The 23,005-nt window shown below is 33.4% G+C and overlaps 1 protein-coding gene across 2 annotated transcripts in view; it reads left to right on the plus strand.

Moving 5' to 3' along the window:
• The window catches only part of LOC149784986 (uncharacterized), a 150,792-nt gene that overhangs the window by 92,478 nt on the left and 35,309 nt on the right, over positions 1-23,005 (plus strand). For both annotated transcript variants that reach the window (XR_016425344.1, XM_089978664.1), the window contains exon 2: positions 6,463-6,549. Coding sequence is in view for 1 of the 2 variants with exons in the window: in XM_089978664.1 (XP_089834790.1) it covers positions 6,463-6,549 (87 nt within the window). In the remaining variant the exon portion in view is untranslated. The remainder of the gene's footprint in view (positions 1-6,462; positions 6,550-23,005) is intronic.

Here is a 23,005-nt window from a genome sequence, read left to right on the forward strand (position 1 = left end):
CAACAGGTTGTAAGCTAGTAAATCCATTAATCCAATTTCCAGCTAATATAACGCGACAGCTAAGAATTTACATGCATTAGATATGTTTTATTTTTAACAAATACTGACTCAACTAACCCTCAAATTTACATGTACAAAAAAGATTTGTAGTAAAACCTTTACGTGGTGATCTCCGCCCGCAGGACAAAGAACGTTTTAGCTCAAAATGTTGTACGCATTTTTGACTACCGTTGTCGACCAAGATAGTATCAGCCTTCTGCTTACGCAGTTGAGACAAGTGCCTGGGCATATCAACAAGTGCCTGGGCATATCAAGGTACAACAGTGGGTTTTATACTGATACTATCCCCAAATGTTGAGTTGAAGGCAGTGCTTAATGTAGAAGATATTTATCGTTCAAGAACTTGTATACACCACCGTAACATAAATTTCACCCTGTCTGACTCCGCCGCTAAAAGCGATACGTATGTTCATCCATTTACAAAGAACGTAATATTGACGCATTGCCTTTTGAATATAACACGATGATCCAGTCAACTGTACTATTATTGGTTTAAGTAATGTTCGGTCTTAGGTAACATCGCATCTTTTTGTTGTATAATATAATTACGTTCACCCTGGATCAATCAACTATTAACATACATATATTCATATTCAAACACTATCAACTATTAACATACATATATGCATATTCAAACACAATCAGCTATTAACAAATAGGTATACATATTCAAACTCTATCAACTATTAACATACATATATGCATATTCAAACACAATCGGCTATTAACAAACAGGTATACATATTCAAACTATCAACTATTAACATACATATATGCATATTCAAACACAATCAGCTATTAACAAACATGTATACATATTCAATCTCTATCAACTATTAACATACATATATGCATATTCAAAACACGATCAAATAGTGTAACAGATATAAATGTTCAAACACTATCAATTATTAAAATAGATATACGGTTCTGACAATTTAAACATGATTTAAATGGTGGATATTAACAATTCATTTCTCCAATCAAAAACAATCTCCTAACTGCTGGATCCAAGCATCAAATCTTAAAGATGTGTTTAGAAACATAGAATATTTTTTCAATATGGTAGGAAAGCAAATAAGTCTTGGATTGTCTGTTGTTCCGTATATAATATTTTTTCTTCTTTATCAAACTTGTCTAATCTTAAAATGTTCAAGTAGTCAAACCCACATATGATTAACTTTTTTATATTTAAATACTACATGTATAATTGATTATTTTTACCTAACATCAATTTCATTTATGATCGTCTGACATTTGAACTTTCTATAAAAAACATTGTGCGCGTAAAATCTTGATTATAACTTGGATCTGAAATTATTTTAACTTGATATCAATTATATATTCCCGTAATTCTTAAAAAAAATGTTTTTATAAGCTTTCAATTCAAAGGTTTTAATTCAGTGCTACATTTTTAATTCAATCTTATTTTCTCTTTTAAAACTAAATTATCATCAAGGGTATACGCCCTGTTCTATTCCTATGTAAGAATGATATATAAACATTGCATCTTGTTCCAGAATGCTATCCAAATGCATCTGTAGCAATCCCTCCTTCATAGTCATCTTCTGCCACCCTGGTTGGGTTTTAACATTGTCAATTATTGCAAATACATTTCCTTCAATGTGTGTAACATTTTCAACTTATTAAAAAAGGTTAAAAGTTACCTTCGGTAGATAGTATATCAATTATATTGTGAACACCTCTTTTGTACAACGTTTGGAAAAATAAGTTTGGTACTTGAAATATACGTTGCCGTGAAAAGAGTACGTTGTCCAATACGTACCTTTTGTGAATTCTCTCAGTTCTCTCCCTGCTTCTAAAACATTTATGCAAAATTTAATTTGCAGTGACGTGAGCAAGAGGTAATTTATAGTTTATTTAATACTAAATTTATGTCGTTTGCTGTTTTATTCATATTTTAAGTCAGGATAGACATAAATCTATTTAAGTGTCTTTGTAACCTTAGAATATTTTCATTCGTCAAGCAAATTCTTATTTATTAAAATCATTAGACTACTTTGCTCATACCTTTTAGATATAATGCACGTCCTAAATTTTGTTTGTAAAACAATTCCATATCTATCACACAAAAAAAGACTACAGCACAAAATTATATATTTTATTGGTTGGGTTCGTCTGGTAAAGATTTAAACAAAGTATCCAAATGTTTGACAATGTTTGTTACTTATTATAATTTAATAACTGTAATTTTATCTAAATATAGATAAATATAAAATGGTTATGACTGTACGGCATCCTTTCTACCTGCTGATTGTGATTTCAGAAGTGATTGTGTACACCAAAATTCGAAATAGCAAGTCATAAGTCATCGGAAAGTTTTGGACGATGAGATTTTTTCCTTTGGAAAAGTGAATTTGTTACAAGTCCATGAGCATTGTACAAATTTGAAAATATTTATTCAAGCATATGCCAGAACTTAAGTTTCAAACTGTCCACAGCGAATAATAGGTAACCCAAAATTTTTATTTAATCAGCAGTTCATATCAAATAATAGACAACAATGTTAATTTAATTCATGAGACTGAAAAATATTAAATTATTGGGCATTTTTATACATCGGTCTCCTTTATAGACGAATACATTTGTAGAATGGTTGTGATATAATTCTATTGCGAGGTTTAATGATAGTAGCAAGTAATTTAATCAATGTTGGCACATAATGGCATCTTTGCTTGTCAAGTTAAGCAAGTTCTGGAAGATTAACATAACCTTCATGTGCACTGTGAAATTCAGCTCATGGAAAGAAAGAATACTGGATTCTCTCCAGCACTTTCTTTAAGTGGCAATTAATCGTAGAGTAAACAGGAAGTGAAGTCATCCATCTGCAAGGAAATAACAGCATGTCAGCAGCAAGTAAACTCTAGACGTTTCATACTCAATATTGTTAACTGTATCCATGGAGATTTTAAGGTCAACAAAATTGATACGTATTCCCCACAACCTGACTTACACATGAATGACAAATATATATAAAACCAGTCAACAATTCCAAACTCATCATTACTGTAGTCTGATCTCCGATACAACTACCACGCAGACAAATGAAGTATTAATCTGAAGCAATTGATTACAGTAAAGAAAAAGTGAGGCAGTCTTGGAGAGTGGTATTATATGCCATTAAAGTTAATTAAGGAGAACAAACTCAATATAATCTTGGCACTCCAACAAATGTAAGACATGCAAAAGAGCAATTTCAAACATCCTAAATCTATTCCTGTCAGTCTGATTATCGAATTAATCTTTCATCGTGGTATTCTGAGACTATGTTGGTAATGAAACATTCGAAAACTAAATGAAAACTCAGTGATACGATAGCATTAACAATTGCTTTGGTAGTCTTAACTTGCCTTACTGCCATTCTCAAGTTAGCAATTACACTAGCAACCGTAACTGTCTTGCTGTCATTTTCAAGCTGACAAATTCTTTGTAAATTTTAACTGACTTAGTATCATTCTCACGTTAACTTATTCTTTGGAAATCTTAGCTGCCTTACTGTTCATGACTGAATAATGGCTACATAAGTATGAACATTCTCAATTGATATTCAAGCAATAAAACGGGTGTTGGAACAGTTTTCGGATTACAAAAATGGCAGAACAAACAATCTCATATTAAAATATAGACATTTTATTACTTCAGTGACTGCATGGCATGTTAATAACTTTTCTATTACCTATAGTCCGGTAATCATTTAAAAGGATTCATCAAGTTTTAGTTGTTAATTTGTTTGTAGGTTTACTTGTCATGTAATAGAAGAGCATAGACTTTGATCTGTTGTCCGTCCGTCGTCTGTCGTCAGTCTTCCGTCCGTTCGTTAATACAAGTTTCTTATCTCTACTCCTCATAAACTACTTCGACGATTGTCATGAAACTTTACACACACGTACATAATAATGCTCTGGTATTCTCGGTGTTCCTAAATGTAAATGATGGTAGAACTCTGACAGCCAGTATGACCGCCACATCAGTAATTTTGAAGCTCTTATTATTACTACTTCTCATGAATGGATGGTCATATCAACATAGGGTTTTCACTAAAATGACTCCTCCTGAATGGATGGTCATATCAACATAGGGTTTTCACTAAAATGACTCCTCCTGAATGGATGGTCATATCAACATAGGGTTTTCACTAAAATGACTCCTCCTGAATGGATGGTCATATCAACATAGGGTTTTCACTAAAATGACTCCTCCTGAATGGATGGTCATATCAACATAGGGTTTTCACTAAAATGACTCCTCCGGAATGGATGGTCATATCAACATAGGGTTTTCACTAAAATGACTCCTCCTGAATGGATGGTCATATCAACATAGGGTTTTCACTAAAATGACTCCTCCTGAATGGATGGTCATATCAACATAGGTTTTTACTAAAAAGACTCTTCCTGAATAGATGGTCATATCAACATAGGGTTTTCACTAAAATGACTCCTCCTGAATGGATGGTCATATCAACATAGGGTTTTCACTAAAATGACTCCTCCTGAATGGATGGTCATATCAACGTAGGGTTTAAAAAAAAACGACTCCTCCTGAATGGATGGTCATATCAACATAGGGTTTTCACTAAAATGACTTCTCATGATTTGATATCTACTTAGTTTTAAATGAACCTATTGCCAATCTAAGGTCATAACAACATGGGCTTTCCCTTAAAGACATCTTACGATGTCGTGTTGGTCCTAAACGATGTCGATTTGGTTCTGGATGAAACCGTTGATAACCTGACATGCAATATGTCCACCGAAATTTGAAAATCTTGTTATTGCTGAAGAATAATATTATTAGACGTGGATTAAACACTCAGCATAAAGAATTGGTTTTATTCCTGAAAATTCTCTTTGACCACTAGAGTGTCCAACACAGGGCTTTAAAACAACTTGTCTTACATATAGCCTGCCTCAAACAGACATCCAGACATGAGCCAATGAAACTAGACCTCATCCACTGAAACTAGACCTCAGCCAATGAAACTAGACCTCAGCCAATGAAACTAGACATCAGCCAATGAAACTAGACCTTAGCCAATGAAACTAGACCTCAGCCACTGAAACTAGACCTCAGCCAATGAAATTAGACCTCAGCCAATGAAACTAGACCTCAGCCAATGAAACTAGACCTCAGCCACTGAAACTAGACCTCAGCCAATGAAATTAGACCTCAGCCAATGAAACTAGACCTCAGCCAATGAAACTAGACATCAGCCAATGAAACTAGACCTCAGCCAATGAAATTAGACCTCAGCCAATGAAATTAGACCTCAGCCAATGAAACTAGACCTTAGCCAATGAAACTAGACCTTAGTAAACAGATCTACATATTTAAAACAGAATATTTTAGCATCAATAAGTTGATCAATGTGCAGCGGTGGTGAATTGACAGGAATTTTGATGCTCAGAATTTTAAATTTTGTGTTTCAAAACTCCAATCCAAATTTAACGAATTTTAATCCTTATGACTTGCGATTTATCATGTTATGTCACTAATCTTCTATATTGTACTCCTTAAACTCTTGCGGAAGTCCACTTAAGTCATTGTTATAATTAATTTCAAGAACAAATCAGCAACATTATTTTCGAATATATTGTCTAGTTGCCAAGAATAGCACTCAAGTATGAGCTATAAACTTGATTTACCACTATCGAACGCTCCATCACCCAAACCCTTCACAAACAATCACCGTGACATATCATTGTCTTCCTCCGTGTCAAAAGTAAATCCACGTTCATCATAAAGCTTATGATGAAGGAAATAAGAAATTCGAAGCAGATATTACCAAAGGACAACCGTTAACCAGCAGTACCATACTTGTCATTCTTGCCTTCTTCGTCGTCATCGTCCCCTCCTCCTTCGTCTTTTTACATATGATTTATTGTGATTTGCTGAAAGTTGCCAGGTTTAACATAAACTTTCTGTTATAATAATATTTTCATAACCGTATGACTCTCGGTCTTATTGGTACGGTAATCAACATCATGTATAGTCCTTGAAGAGAAATGGAACTTAACAAAAAGCGGGAATCATGTAAATACTCCTACTACTATTAATAGAAGAGTGACTTCTAAAGTTTGCATATTCGATAGATCGAGTATTTTAGGTCATTACATTTCACAGTTGAAGCATTTCCAACATATATATTGTACAAGTTTATTTATTGTCGACTGGACTCCAATTTTTAACATCTATGTTTGTCATTACATTTACGAATACGTTGTCTTAAAACGTTCATGTTAGTTATCTTATTAAGTAATGGCCTAATTAGTATTTTCTTCCTATAATGTTTCATCTCAGATGAAGCCTTTTCATTTGTTTTAGACAGACTGTGTTGTAGTAACTAATACATTAACGTGGACTGATTTCACTTTCTTTCAGTTCGCTATGGTTACTGGTATGAATTGCCTCCTTACCAGTCAACGGCATTCAAGGAAGGATATCGTCGCATCAATGATGTTTGTAAAAGTAAGTTGATTTCTTCAAAATATTTTCCATGGCTTGGAGAAATGTGATCAAATTTATCTTGCGTAAAGTATGTAGACGCTAATTTGCATATTTAAAGTTTGGCCTTGGTTTCTAAAATTTCGTTATACGTTTGAAGTTCTAATATAAAGCAGATGAAAACCACATAATTTTGTATTAAGGAAATGAGTTATCCAAATGTCTTGACAACATGGGCCAATTAAAAAGAGCATTCAAAGTTTCATCTTAAAATGGAATTTGCTTTGCTATTCATTCAACAATCCGGGTTGTTAAGATATTCACTTGTTACCAAAGATAAGGCAGCCAGTTCTGCCACATTTTCCATTTAAGAATATCTAGGTTCCCATTTGGCACATTACGACGGATATGCATCTTGTAACGTTCTGATATGACTGGATGATAACATACCCAAATGACACACCTGAGAGTGAACAAACTTTTTCGTCTTCATAGTAAACGAATTACAAAATATCTTTTATGTTCTACTAATCCTGACATCACTTTTGTGAAGTATGGTGTAAGAAGTTCGGATTGAATTAAGATACATATATTCATTTCTGAGTGAACCAAGTTGGTTTTTTTAAATGGTTTTGAAGTCTCGTTTTAGTAAAAATGAAGACGCTTTTATTGTTTCATTTAAACACCCATCAGGTGCTCATCTGTCAAACTGTATTTGCTCAGGAAAATGTTTATTTCTTTTTACGTTTTCCTTTAGCATCTTGTTGGAGACGTTTTGATCAATGTAGAATGCTTCTTCAACACAAAAGAACGTGTTTATTGAATTCAGTTTCTTTCCTATTGAATAAGAATATAAAGCCGAAAATCGTGAATCGGCAAGTTCTGAAAATGTATTTGTTAATTAAAATTACGGATAATTTAATTCAAATGACTTTCTTTCCCATGCAGTGTGGCTACAACTAAGACTTCTGGCATAACGGAGACCTAATAGTTCATGTTCTGGTGAATTTTTGAATTCCCTGTCCGCTTATTGTTAGTAGCATTGACTTTTGTATTAGGGAGAGATACTCTAAGCAACTATGTGTATCTAACATGAGTTTTTTTTCTCTCCATTCAGCAGCAATTTAAAAACAGTAATTTGACTGGTGAATATAAAGGTCTGCAGAACATGACCTCGTACTGATTACCTGACAGATGTACTTATTGATAAGTAGACCTCAATTAATTAGAATGCTAATAAAATAAGTTATAATTTATGTTTTTTTTGTTATCCAGGTATGTTGAAGCAAAATTAGGACTAAATTATTTACAGTAACTGTATGATTAATGCACTGAGGATAACGTAAGTTTCAGACCCATATGAAAATAAATGCAATACATACTATAGGATTCATTTAGGTCATACTTGAATGGCATGGAATTCACGATACAATAGTTGAGTCTCCTTGTAATCTTAGAACAACCTCTTAAGGCCCAAGTAATTCAAAAGACTCAATTCAACGAGTTTCTGAGGATATAAAACAAACATTGCGCTCCATAGGACCGTGTACACTGGGAAAACAGGGAAGTGAGAAACTTAACGCAGGGTTAAGATTTTCTTCATGACTGAAGGCACCTCAAAATTAGGTAGTTCTTCGTTTTTCTCCTTTACGTGTCATTCACGAATCCAGGTTATGTTAATTAGTAAGAAGTTATGCCAAACTACTATTGATATGCCCGCTATAAGACGGATCACCTTTTGTTACGATGTCCCTTCTCTGCCACTTACCAATTTCTGTACCGCTCCGGTGGCCTAGTGGTTAGAGCGTCCGCCTCGGATGCGGGAGGTCGTGGGTTCGATCCCAGGCCGAGTCATACCAAAGACTTACAAAAATGGTACTAACAGCTGCCTCGCATGGCGCTCAGCATTAAGAGGTTAGTGTTAGGACTGGTCGGCCCGGTGTCAGGATAATGTGACTGGGTGGGACATCATGCTACATGTCTGCGGCATGATGCCCCAGTGCTAGACATCACTATAAACTGCAACATTGCAGACATCGTAGCGATATGACTGAAAAATTGTTAAAGCTACGTTAAAAATCAAAATCACATTACATCATACATCACCAATTTCTGTCTAACTTGAGGTAAATCTACAGTTACCAGTGTCTTGCGCTATGGATTTCGGTATCAAAATATATAAGGTTAAGGACACAGTGACCGTAAGAAAATAGCTTCCACACGTTTTCATTACCTTTAGGTGCTAAACTTTATTGATGGCTTGCGCTTGTTGTACGAAAACCGGAAATGTATAAATATTACAGGTGATGGTCATTCTGACTGAAATAATGCTTATTTTGCACAATACTTAAAGTTTATCTACAGGTACCAAACTTTTTTGGGTGGCTTTCAGTTTGAGAAGGAGAAGAACTTACCGTTTTCTTGGTTAAAAGTTACAATTTCAAGGTCACTGTGATTGAAAAGGATACAAATGACTTCCGCACGTTAAAATTTGTTTTACATCTCACACCTGGTCTAATCTTGTGGATGGCTTGAGCGTCAGATAGGAAGCCTGTGTACGTTTAGATTACAATGCCTAAGATAAAAAGTCAGTGTGACTGAAAGAAGTAAAATGGTGTCTGCACTACAATATTATCGGTATTTCAACATCACTTGCTCTGTGAATGGCTGATGCTTGGGGTAAGGATGAGGCATACGGATAATGGGATGAACAGATCAACTGCCAAGCTAACCGTTACTAAATAATGGAACGCGGTTTCTGTACAGATATTTAAGTTATATGCATATAATAATATTAAACACCATGCAGGTTTATAACATGCCGTTTACGGTACTCTGGTTTTATTTTTGTGGCTACCACGAAAGAAGATAGTCTGTAATACTAAATTTCCCCAGCTCTCAAGTGAAACATCGTACCTGAATATTAAAAACAACAATTCCAAATGAATATATGACTAGTCCGACTTTACACATTGACTGTTCAATGATCGTGTAAAGATTTGCTCTTTTCATGCACATTAATATACATGAAAACTGTCCTACACAAGTGTTCGTATTGACAGGTTAGAAAGCGAAATACACTATGTACAGTCATGGCTACGAGACTGATACATTTATTTATTTAATCCAGGAGAACAATTCGTAAATTCTCTTTATCTGTCGCACCTTTCACAATGAAGGTAATCATATCTGCATAGAGTTTAACATTCTGTTTCCTAATGTACAAGATTTTACCGAATACTTGAGTTGATCGACGTTCCTACCTCATGGGTATATTTCTGTTTCATTACAACAAATAAGTTCACAAGGTCCAAGTTTACAAACCAATGTTTATACAGCACCTGTAAGTTTCAGGATTTCCAGCACTTCTGTCAGTAACTACCAGTTCATTATGTCCTATTTTCTTGCCATAGTTCACTCATTCAAAATGTGTTGAACTAGACTACCAGTTCATTATGTCCTATTTTCTTGCCATAGTTCACTCATTCAAAGTGTGTTGAACTAGAACTAGCTTCAACCAAGAGAGCAAAATAAGACAACAGTAAACTCCCAAACAGCATAAAAACATATGCATCTTTAACAGAAAAATAGTATTTTCGTTTTTTTTTATAAGGTTAGGCTTATTATACTGCTAGCGCAGTTCACTTCCAATAATTCCATCCACAGAATAAATCATGTAAATTTACTCTTAATGAACATACAATCGTCTAGCTTAAACGTAACGCTGTTATATTTAATTAAATGCCCATTTTCAGTGTTACTTAAATTTAAATTGAATATTTAACAATAAAAGGAGGAGTGAAGGTAACACATTACAATCAGAACATATTAATGTATCTTCAAAAAAGCTGAGTTGTTATTAGAACATTTTGTACCTGCTAGTCTCTAACTATGCCTTTCTGTACACATTTATTTGATGTCATTAGAATGCATTTAGGAATATTCTGCTCTTCAAGTTTGATATTTGAAGAAATATGAGGAATCAATCATATTCTCTCTAATACAATTGTTTTGTTACCAAGCACTTGTAATGTGTCAGACTTATGGGATATTCTACAAGCATTGTGAATTTTTGCAAATATCCCACATCGTAAAAGAACCCACCTGACCTAACCCATCCAATGGGAAATAACTTAATTCTTATAAAAACTCACCTGATTCCTCTGGCCAGTGAGAAATTACCCCAAAGTTGTCAACAGTTGTTGTTGTAGGGTTTAACGCCATTTTTCAGCACACGATAGGCTATACATGGCGGCCAGTAATGGTGGAGGAAGAACCCGGCAAATCCCCGGAGAGAACCACCGATCCTCGAGAAGCTACTGGCAAGCTTTCTCACATATCCACATTGGCCGAATCCGAGACTCGAACCCATGCAGACAGAGGTGAGATGGCAGTGATCCATAACGAAGAGCGCTTTAGACCACTCGGCCACTCGGGTCCTCCAAGTTGTCAACAGGTCGTAATTTTAATATTATTATTAATTATCACAAACACATACGTAAACAACTATTTATAGATTCAAAGCAATCTACATTCTTAATACTTTAAAACAGAGCAGTATACCTGTGTACAAAAATCAACTATCTAATATCTTAACTATAGAATGGTATACCTATGTACAAAAATTAACTAATATCTTAACTATAGAATAGTATACCTGTGTATAAACATTAACTAATATCTTAACTATAGAAGTCTATACCTGTGTACAAAAATTAACTAATATCTTAGCTATAGAAGTCTATACCTTTGCACAAAAAACAGCTATCTAATATCTTAGCTATAGAAGTCTATACCTTTGTACAAAAATCAGCTATCTAATATCTTAGCTATAGAATAGTATACCTTTGTACAAAAATCAGCTATCTAATATCTTAACTATTGATGATCGTTACAATGTAGTCATGAACAAAAATGAATATTGATACAATCGTGTATAAAGAGTTACTATATATATATATATATATATATATATATATATATATATATATATATATATATATATATATATATATATATATATATATTTATATATATAATAAATCGACAAGTACAGTAATCATGCAATCTAAATGGTAAATGGTCTGAAAGTATAACTACATTTGCAATACATTCTACTTATAATGACTCTAAAGCAATGCACGGTTTTCTTCAGCTTTTAAGATATCATTGACAATAATGGATTTTGGTCCAGACCGCATACCTAACGGATGATTCACACTAGCTTTCCAAGATATTAACATCTGATCTTTACAACTTAAGGCTCCATCAAGGCAAGTAATCCTGGCTGAAATAAGCTGGTTGTTTATGTCTATTACTCGCATTACGAAATCATGCAATCTATCCGATCAGCTCTTTAAAGAAAAGGGAATGGCGGGTATATATATATATATATATATATATATATATATATATATATATATATATATATATATATATATAATTTAAATTCTCTGCTTTCCGAATGTACATAAAATTCATACTTAATGCACAGCAGTATACGGTTTAACATATTAAAAAAAAATGAGACAGACTATTTAAATCTTAATGGATAATGTACCTAGTCATGTCATTGGGAGACATTTTCATAATTTCACGAGGTAACCTTTTAGTAATATAATTTAAAAGGATTTCAAATAATAGAACCATTTAGAATAAATCCTATTTCAACATAGCATCACTCTTATCCACAATGTTCTAAACCAGGCATGAATAACGATTTTCCAGTTTTAATATAAACTTACTTGTGAGTTTACGGATGGTACATTGCTAAGTGTATGTGTCTTGTAGTTTCTATAATTATGAAAATATTTTTCTACCCCACCCACCGAAACCTAAATATTCTTTTTTCTTCTTGTTCCATTATGGAAATATGTATGTATAGTCCCAATAAAGTACACCATGCACTTCAATGAAAAGTGCATTATCTCGTACATAGCACGTGCACTGATACCAATTCAAAGCCTATACACAACGAAAACGTGGTAAAGCAAACTATTATGAAAACCAAGTACAAAATAAATGTTCCAATACTATTATGTCTCATCTTTCTATTGAATGATTCTGGCCATTCCTGGACTATTTTTTTCGAAAACAATATTTTCTCATAGATTAAATGCAGAGAATAGCAAAACATGTCCAAGATAATCAGAAATGTTAAATTAAGTGATTCTAAGAAACAATTCATCCAAGACTTTGTATTACCCCTTGGAAAAGAAGGGTTTATTGCCAATTACTTTGATAGCATGCTAACTAGAGAGATGAAATGAAACCATCCACAACGGGAATGACTTGGACCTGGAATTTTAATCTATTTGACAAAAGATATATTTGGTTTACAATAAGATGAAAGATTACGCGAAGTTCTAAGTAGTTTCCAATACTTTGAAGCGTTTTAAATTTTACTAGTATCTATATATATAATCGTTTATTCTTATGGAAAACTTCAGACACTTCAAATAAGTTTGATATCTTCCCAATAAGACAATAATTACAATCTTGCAGGAAATTTTCGAAGTTTAAGACCTCTAGTGTAATATTTTTGTTCGAAGTTTCTTGATAACTGAAAACTAATTTTCTTTTCAAATGAAATGTTAATAAGTCTTTTGAAGCCTGTAAAGTTCCAAAACGGATAATCAACATACAAGACAATCATTTTTCTCGACGTGTACAGTAACTGGCTTTGAGTACCAGTAAGATCGCTGTGTCTGTGAGTCTCTCAAGACTGCAAAGATGTATCGTCAGTTTTCTATGTATTGCCATGTAGAAATTGCATGTTATAAGCGACAATTCATGTTTGTGTTTATATTGTCTGACCAGACTGATGTTTGCTAGACCTACCACAATCTGAGATATGAAATATAAATGCAGGTCTTAGTAGGTCAGACATTCTGCAGGAATATGTTTGAATTCTCTTCATTAATTCAATTGAAGTTATTTAACCTTAAGCCAGTTATTAATTTGAGGTAATTCAGAATACAGGGCAATCACTTCTGCACACGACGTCTTGATTGAAGCACTCAATGCTTGCATTAGTAGATCTATACATCTATGTAATGAAGACAACCAGCAATATCCTAAGGGGTTTAATGTTTGATTTTTTTCGATTTCACCACAAGTTCAAACATTGATATCATTAATAGCCCAGGCACCCCGTGATAAGATAATTGATTTTCCTGTACATTTCACAACATTCTTGTAGGCCTTTTGTCCATTCTCCTTCTGCCAGCAGCTCTCCAGGGACTAACTCCAAGACACAGATCCATATTTTGTTGCCACTAAACGTTTCGTTCCAAGATTTTCATCTCAGTCAATGGAATTTTATAAAGTATGGGGCTCTTATTGAATTTGACCCGTACTTCAGAATGCTTCATTGCCAATTGATGGAATATCGACAGTCACTCGTGGATTCTCAGGCAGATAGTTTATATGACTACGTGGTGTGAAAACGTACCTATATCTCTGCAGAAAAATACATCACATCAGCTGGTCTTTATGTTTCTATCACATGCCAGGAACTGTTCAAGTCCCCGCATACTCTGCTTTTACTACTATGTTCCCTCCAATGCACTCAAGATTTATGCATGTACTCTTGCTGTAGTTGCCAAGAGTACCCATTTATTACATCCAGCAGAATAATTACATCTTTGGAAGTTTTTAACCAAGTCAAGAATTTGAAGCAATTTGATCTGTTGATCTGTTAATCTGTTGAACTGGGGTAGAGAGAGTAATTTATCCGAAAGTTCACAGTTCTTAGTTTCTTTATAGGATCATTTAATATATATGCAATGGAAATATATACATCGAATTACACAGTGGCCATTTTCGGTTCATATATATATATATATATATATATATATATATATATATATATATATATATATATATATATATATATATATATTCACAGAGAGACAGAGAGAGAGAGAGAATTATAAATAAACACCAGACAGAACGGAAAGTGCTATCCCTGGATTCTCTAGACGATTGCTTGATAATAGTAGTACAAATAATACTATCATACAGGTTAGAGAACCTTTAATTCGTACACTACGGAGATTCGAACCCACTTCCGCTTGTAAACGGAACCCACCGCCTTGCCTGCTCACACGAGCCCATATTCCCTCACGACTATGCAGACATCACCAAAATATGATGCTACTCAAGTAGTGTTATATGCACTCGTGTGTAGCAGACACACTCGCATGACTATTTTGTAATTAATTTTCATCTATATACACAGTCATTCCGGATTATTATGAAAGAAATCAAGGTATATAGAATTAATTATAGAGAATTATAAATATACACCAAAAAAAACGGAAAGTGCTATCCCTGGATTTTATAGAAGAATGCTTGATAATGGTTGGCAGAATTAATATTTAATACAAATAATAGTATCATACAGGATGAGAATTTTTAATTCGTACTCTACGGGTCCGCGTGTAAGTTGTGTAGATAGATGAGATTGTATTACTAGGTCGTCTTGCCAGTGTGTCTGCTACGATTGAATTAAGGTTACACCTTTTATTGATTGGTATTTTACTACTTTGATTATTCGGATACTTAAAATCATGTCTGACAGCATATGTGTGATATAATATTACTAAGACATATCTTGTTCAACAAGAGATTCAGAATTCCATGAAAGGATTTTGGAAAAATAATCGGTATTTACCTGATCCCATAGAAAAAAGTAGACAATACAGAGGACAAGCTACTATTTATGTCATGCAAGATTGGTCATGTTTGATCTCAAATGCTTTAAACAGTTTTAAGTTTGGGGGTTGACATTGGACGACTGAATTGATATTAATACTCACAGTCTCAAGCACACACATGAAATGTTATTGTTGTTCAGGCATGTATTTCAGGTGAACATGTTTTTCAATGTTACATCCGCAAAGCTCCGTGGTGACATGTACATTGATTACATTACATTGAATGTGAAAAACCAGCAATATAATATATTCATTCAGATAAACAGTTAAGAGTTTTGGTGGGATTTCTTTCGACATGATGTATTGGAATAAAATAATTTACTACCCATGGGTTTCGTTTGTTATTAAAACTGGCCTATGAATTATTGACAGATGCGATTATTCAGGAAACTGTTTTCTGTTCAAGCAGGTTTGATGAAGTTAAATTATTCAAGAAGTATTTCGTATCTCCTTATTGCTGAGAAAATGGCTACACATCTCTCAATATGTTCGATTTTCTGTCTAATGAAGCTCTGCCAGATATGATTGGGTTACAGTTTTAACTTATCAATGCGCCTTTGAGATTTTAGAAAAGGAATATTACATAATTTTCAAAACACTGTTTAAAATATCATTAGTGGCAAGATCATCAAATAGGCCTTCCTATGATAAGTTTATTATTGATTGTAACCAATTATTATAATCGAGTTTGATCGTAGATAAATCGCTTAACCATCTTTTATACCTTCTATTGTATTCACTGGAAGTATTTACTTTTTTATTACATATCGAAGACTTTGCAAAGCAATAATAAAAGTGTTTTTTTTTATTTTGGAATTCTGAAACTAACGAAATTGGGTATGCGAATTTGTTTCCTAAACGACTGAAAATATAAATTGTTACAACTTTCTATGGATGTAATAGACACCAGACTTAGGGCTCAATTGCTGACACTGGCAGACTTGACTCCCTTAGGGCCCAATTACTGACACTGGCAGACTTGACTCCCTTAGGGCCCAATTACTGACAATGACGGACTTGACTCCTTTAAGGCCCAATTACTGACATTGGCAGACATTACTCCCTTAGGGCCCAACTACTAACATTGGCAGACTTGACTCACTCAGACCGAATTTCTGTCACTGGCAGACTTGAATCCCTTAGGGCCCAATTACTGACGTTGGCAGACTTAACTCACTCAGGACCCAATTACTGACACTGACAGACTTGACTCCCTTAGGGCCCAATTACTGACATTTGCAGACATTACTCCCTTAGGGCCTAATTACTGACACTGGCAGACTTGACTCACTTAGGACCCAATTACTGACATTGGCAGACTTAACTCACTCAGGACCGAATTTCTGTCACTGGCAGACTTGACTCACTTAGGACCCAATTTCTGACAATGGCAGACTTGACTCACTTAGGACCCAATTATTGACAATGGCAGACTTAGTTCACGTAGGACCCAATAACTGACACTGGCAGACTTGACTCACTTAGGACCCAATTACTGACACTGGCAGACATTACTTACCTAGGACCCAATTACTGATTCTGGTAGGCTTGTCTCCCTTAGGGCCCGATTACTGACATTGGCAGACTTAACTCACTCAGGACCCAATTACTGACACTGTCAGACTTGATTCAATTAGGACCCAGTTACTGACACTGTCAGACTTAACTCACAAAATGAATACTCAGAATCACGATTGCTGACGGCGCAGATTATATGTATTGGTCAAAATAAAATAAAGATGGATTAAAATACAAATAAAATGTCATTACGAAGACACGACAAACACAGGGCAGCGTTTTTGTCTAACTTTCTATGTTCTTCAACAGACATACTGAAATTTATATAGTTTTTCAAGTTTTCATTCAGTTGTCAGTTGTCAGAAAAATACAGTGACGTTCTGTACGAAGCAACAGTATCACACGTGTAGCTTATTGATGCATTTTGCACAATTGTTCTAGCTTACAGTATCGAAAGTGTAGATGAATACGATATTTTGTACAAATGTTCTAACTTACAGTATCGAAAGTGTAGCTTATTGCGATATTTTGTTCAACTGTTCTAGCTGACAGTATCGAAAGTGTAGTTTATTGCGGTATTTTGTACAGTTGTTCTAGCTGACAGTATCGAAGGTGTAGCTTATTGCGATATTTTGTGCAATTGTTCTAGCTTACAGTATTGAAAGTGTAGCTTATTGCGATATTTTGTACACTTGTTCTAGCTTACAGTATCGAAAGTGTAGCTTATTGCGGTAGTTTGTACAATTGTTCTAACTGACAGTATCGAAAGTGTAGCTTATTGCGATAGTTTGTTCAATTGTTCTAGCTGACAGTATCGAAAGTGTAGCTTATTGCGATATTTGTTCAATTGTTCTAGCTGACAATATCGAAAGTGTAGCTTATTGCGATATTTTGTGCAGTTGTTCTAGCTTACAGTATCGAAAGTGTAGCTTATTGCGATATTTTGTACAGTTGTTCTAGCTGACAGTATCGAAAGTGTAGCTTATTGCGATATTTTGTGCAATTGTTCTAGCTTACAGTATCGAAAGTGTAGCTTATTGCGATATTTTGTGCAATTGTTCTTGCTGACAGTATCGAAAGTGTAGGTTATTGCGAAATTTTGTACAGTTATTCTAGCTGACAGTATCGAAAGTGTAGCTTATTTCGATATTTTGTTCAATTGTTCTAGCTGACAGTATCGAAAGTGTAGTTTATTGCGGTATTTTGTACAGTTGTTCTAGCTGACATTATCGAAGGTGTAGCTTATTGCGATATTTTGTGCAATTGTTCTAGCTGACAGTATTGAAAGTGTAGCTTATTGTGGTATTTTGTACATTTTTGTGAGCTTAATGCAAAGCCTGGATATTAATAAATTCATTTCGATAACTTACTTTTATATTTTAAAATAATGAACGTTATGCAAAACTAAGTTAATTTCATAGGCTCTGCAAACAATTTGGACTAATTATTGTGAATCTTACCTAATTGTCTATATTTTATTTTATAAATAGACATAAATAAACGCGTGGGAGTACAAATAGCTTTTTAAGTTCCTAAAGGGAATTAAATTCCGGTAACATTAATTATTACATAAAGATAGTCGGGAATATTTGGTACTAAACTAAACAATGCCTTTCTGACCTTGGCCTTTTTTTTATCAGATTTCTGCCAGTAACGTATGTCTGTATGCCATAGAGAAACCCTTCTGATCTGATTCACTGTTGGTCTAAACAATTAGGCCATGATAATAGTTTTATCTGTTGTTTGAGTGATGGTTATAAATTAGCTGCTTCAGACATTCAAAGAAAACTACACTTCAACGTTTCGTTTTGTTGACGTAAAACTAATTAGCCGTTTAGAATACTACACAGATATAGATAATTTTCAACGGTTTAAGTTTCTCTACAACGCGCATAACTGTCTATGTATAAAACAGATTAGAGCCTACAATTTATTCCGAGACGGTATAAAATCCTTGAGCGCGTAACGGCATTTACATCGCCTTACTCCTATCCGGAAGTGCTCTAAGCAAAAATAAAACTGCCATGCACTTATCCCTAAAAGGGATATAACACAGTGTCGAGCATAAAGACAGCAAATATTCTCTCTCTCTCACACACACACACACACACGTACGTATGCACACACACGCATATATATATATATATATATATATATATATATATATATATATATATATATATATATATATATATATATATATATATATATATATATATACTTGATGATAACTTTTTCAAACTTCACATGTGCATATCTAAGACAATAGATCCGAAGATTGTTTCCTCAGCATTATCTTAAATTTATACATCAGAGGCGTTTTGTATATTTCAGTATTTTATTGTGTTTTGATTGAAAGAGGTGTAAATTAAGGTTTCAGTTTGAATATTACATGCACATCTAGACACTTTGAACAGTCCATGCACATCTGGAGGGATATTCAGATTTTTGGTTTAGAATGTTCCATGCACATCTGGAGGGATATTCACATTTTTACCTTAAAATATTTCATGTAAATATGAAGGAATATTCAAAGTCTTTAACGTGGAATGTTCCGTGTGTTCCGGAGGATATTTACAGCCTAAACATAGAGTATTCTATTATGTCTGAAGGGATATCCAAAGTCTTAAACGTAGAATATTCCATATGCTTCTTGAGAAAGATACAAAAAATAATTTTAAACTTAGAATGTTGCATGTGCATCTTCAGGAATGTGAAAAGTCTTTTAGAATGTTCCATGTACAACTGGAGGAATTTCCAAAATCTCTTAGAATGTTCCACGTATATCTGAAGGAATATCTAAAGAATAAATCTTTAGGAATATCCATAGTCTTTTAGAATATCCCTATTTACATCTAGAGGATTATCCAAAGTCTTTAGAATATTCCATTTATATCTGGAGGAATATCTGAAGTCTGTTAGAATATTCCATTTACATCTGGAGGATTATCCAAAGTCTTTTAGAATATTCCATTTACACCTCGAGGAATACCTAAAGTCTTTTAGAATATTCCATTTATATCTTGAGGAATATCCAAAGTCTTTTCCATGTACATCTGGAGAAATTTACAAAAGTCTTGCACTTAGAATATTAGATGTAGTTCCAGATGGACATCCAAAGCAGCACGTAAAACCGGTTTACTAAATGTTTCGCGTGTCATTCACTCATTGTTCAAGGGGAAGAGAGCTGACCAATTTAAAAACGAATATTTATGTTTTCGTGAGAAAGCGATACATGGATAAAATGAGTATATGTTATACTGATTGACAAAATCCGATCTAACATGATTCTAAAAGCAATACTATGTACGAGGTTTCTTTATTTAATGAAACAATGATAAGATAAACGTACGTCTGAGAACTTTCTTTTCCTCTGCAAAAAGATCACATGACTCGAAGGCTGTGACCCGTTCTGAATGCAAGTAACTTGATCTGTCCGATTGACAAAAGCAATCTTACCTCAAGACCCTGGAAAGATCTTGACAGTGGTTTGTAAACTTCTCAACTTCTTTCTTACATAGCATAGGCTAACGGTATCACGCACAGAGTAGCTGGGAAAATGCATTCGAAATTAAAAGATCACAAGTGAACATCTTTACATTGATCATTGTTTCATGCATATGGCTTCAGAGACTAGGTTTCACGGTGTAGCAAGGGGGAATAACATAGTTTTCTTGTTAATTTTGCCGGCCTTGAGCTGAATACTACTAAGAAAATGTATTTTGCCAGTATTAATATAAAGTAAGATACAGACAATATAAAACAATGAAGAGGAATTTCCACTCGCTTTTGTGCAATAGGAACATTGACTTTTCCTGTTCAAAGTACAGTCCACATTCGAAGGCACAATAAGACCCTTTTTAACAGATTATTTCAAATGAAGTTAAGTGTTAGTTTGGTTTTCGAATATTACGTATGATTAAAACAACACCCCAAGCATGGTGCAGTTTTACTCAAACTAGAATGTACAATTATTTATAAAGATAACATGGTTCATGTTATGTAAGGCCTTAGTAAAGAAATCATTGTTATTGTTTTCTTTTACTACAAATAATTTTTTTAAATGTTAGAACATTTTCACAAATCCGATGATTTTATAATATTTGGAACATCTTTGTGTTGTACATATATTCAAGGATAAAAGTGTCGCAATTTTTCCTGAAAATTTTGTGCTCGTTAAAATGTGGTTATTTACTTTGTTTGGAATAATTTACCTTTAGATAACTTTAAAATAATTTTCTCAGTAGATTCCCATTAATCTTTGTCCAGTACTGCAGTTTTCTCTTACAAGTACATGATTAGAAAGGAAACACATTTGAAAAGGAACGTTCAGTTTCAACTAAGAAGTTAAGATAAGGTTGTTTTAAAACATAAATGTATGAAATAATTGAAAGTTTCATATGACTAGTTAAATTTATCAAAGTTTCAGAAGCACGAAATAATTTTTATGAAGGGAAGGATGAACTGGCTCAAAAAGCGATACTGTGTTTAGAAATATTTAAGATGTTTGAATATCATCCTTCTATTCAAAATGACGATAAAAATATATTTGATGACAAATGACACAACGTAGAGAGAAAAGTAATATCCTTAAAGTCCTTATAATCAGCAATGGATGGAATATCATCTCCATTTGCCAAATAAATCAAGCTCTCACTAATTATAATTAATGTGTACTATATATATATATATATATATATATATATATATATATATATATATATATATATATATATATATATATATATATATATTACAAAATGTTTACATATTTTATAAGCAAACGATTTATTAGATTTCTAGATGTTATCAACCATTTGTCAACTGTGAATTCTGTCAGTATTATTATTATCCAATTAGATTTCCCAGCAAATGTGCTGTAATCTTCTTAAAACGGCTAGTACCCAGTTGGTTATTTTATTTTTGTCTGGAACCAGCTGAGAAATAAAATTAATGATTTTCACACGCGATTCCGGGCAAATTAGCATTTCTTTTTATAAATTATGCAGAGGAATTCAATTTGTCCACAGAAGACAAAGCCATACAATTTATGAGTTTTGTTTCCGATTAGACAAAGGTGTTAATCAATTAGATTCCAAAAATAGACGAAAGTTGTTCTGATTACATTACAATAGCTAGAATACATTCATGGTACCTATTTCTACTAGAATACATTCATGGTATCTATTTCTAGTAGAATACACATATGGTACCTATTTCTACTAGAATACACTAATAATACCTATTTCTACTAGAATAAATTGATTGTACCTATTTCTACTAGAATACACTAATAGTGTCTATTTCTACTAGAATACACTAATAGTACATATTTCTACTAGAATACACTCATGGTACCTATTTTTACTAGATACACTCATATTATCTATTTCTACTAGAATACACTCATTGTACCTATTTCTACTAGAATACGCTCATGATACCTATTTCTACTAGAATACTCTCATTGTATTTATTTCTACTAGAATACACTAATAGTACATATTTCTACCAGAATACACTAGAATACACTCATGGTATCTATTTCTACTAGAAGACTCTCATTGTATCTATTTCTACTAGAATACACTAATAGTACCTATTTCTACTAGAATACGCTCATTATACTTATTTCTACTAGAATACACTCAAGGTGCCTATTTCTACTAGAATACATTCATGGTACTTATTTCTACTACAATTTACTCATGGTACCTATTTATACTAGAATACGCTCTTGGTGTATATTTCTACTAGAATAAACTCTTGTGTCTATTTCTACTAAAATCTACTCATGGTACCTATTTCTACCAGAATGCTCTTATGGTACCTATTTCTACAAAAATAAACTTATGGTACCTATTTCTACTAGAATACACTCATATTATCTATTTCTATTAGAATAAACTTATATTACCTGTTTCTACTAGAATATACTCATAGTACCTATTTCTGTTAGAATACACTCATAGTACCTATTTCTACTACAATACACTCATATTACATATTTCTACTAGAATACATTCATTTTACCTATTTCCACTAGAATACATTCATTGTACCTATTTCTACAAGAAGACTGAAATATCTATTTCTATTAGAATACACTCATATTATCTATTTCTACTAGAATACACTCATGGTACCTATTTTTACTAGAATACATTTACACTGCCTATTTCTGCTACAATACACTCATGGTACCTGTTTCTACTGGAATACACTAATATTACCTATTTCTA

Source organism: Sinohyriopsis cumingii, chromosome 13 (assembly GCF_028554795.1).
Source record: "Sinohyriopsis cumingii isolate HCF-2022 chromosome 13, ASM2855479v2, whole genome shotgun sequence".
NCBI classification, from domain to species: domain Eukaryota; kingdom Metazoa; phylum Mollusca; class Bivalvia; order Unionida; family Unionidae; genus Sinohyriopsis; species Sinohyriopsis cumingii.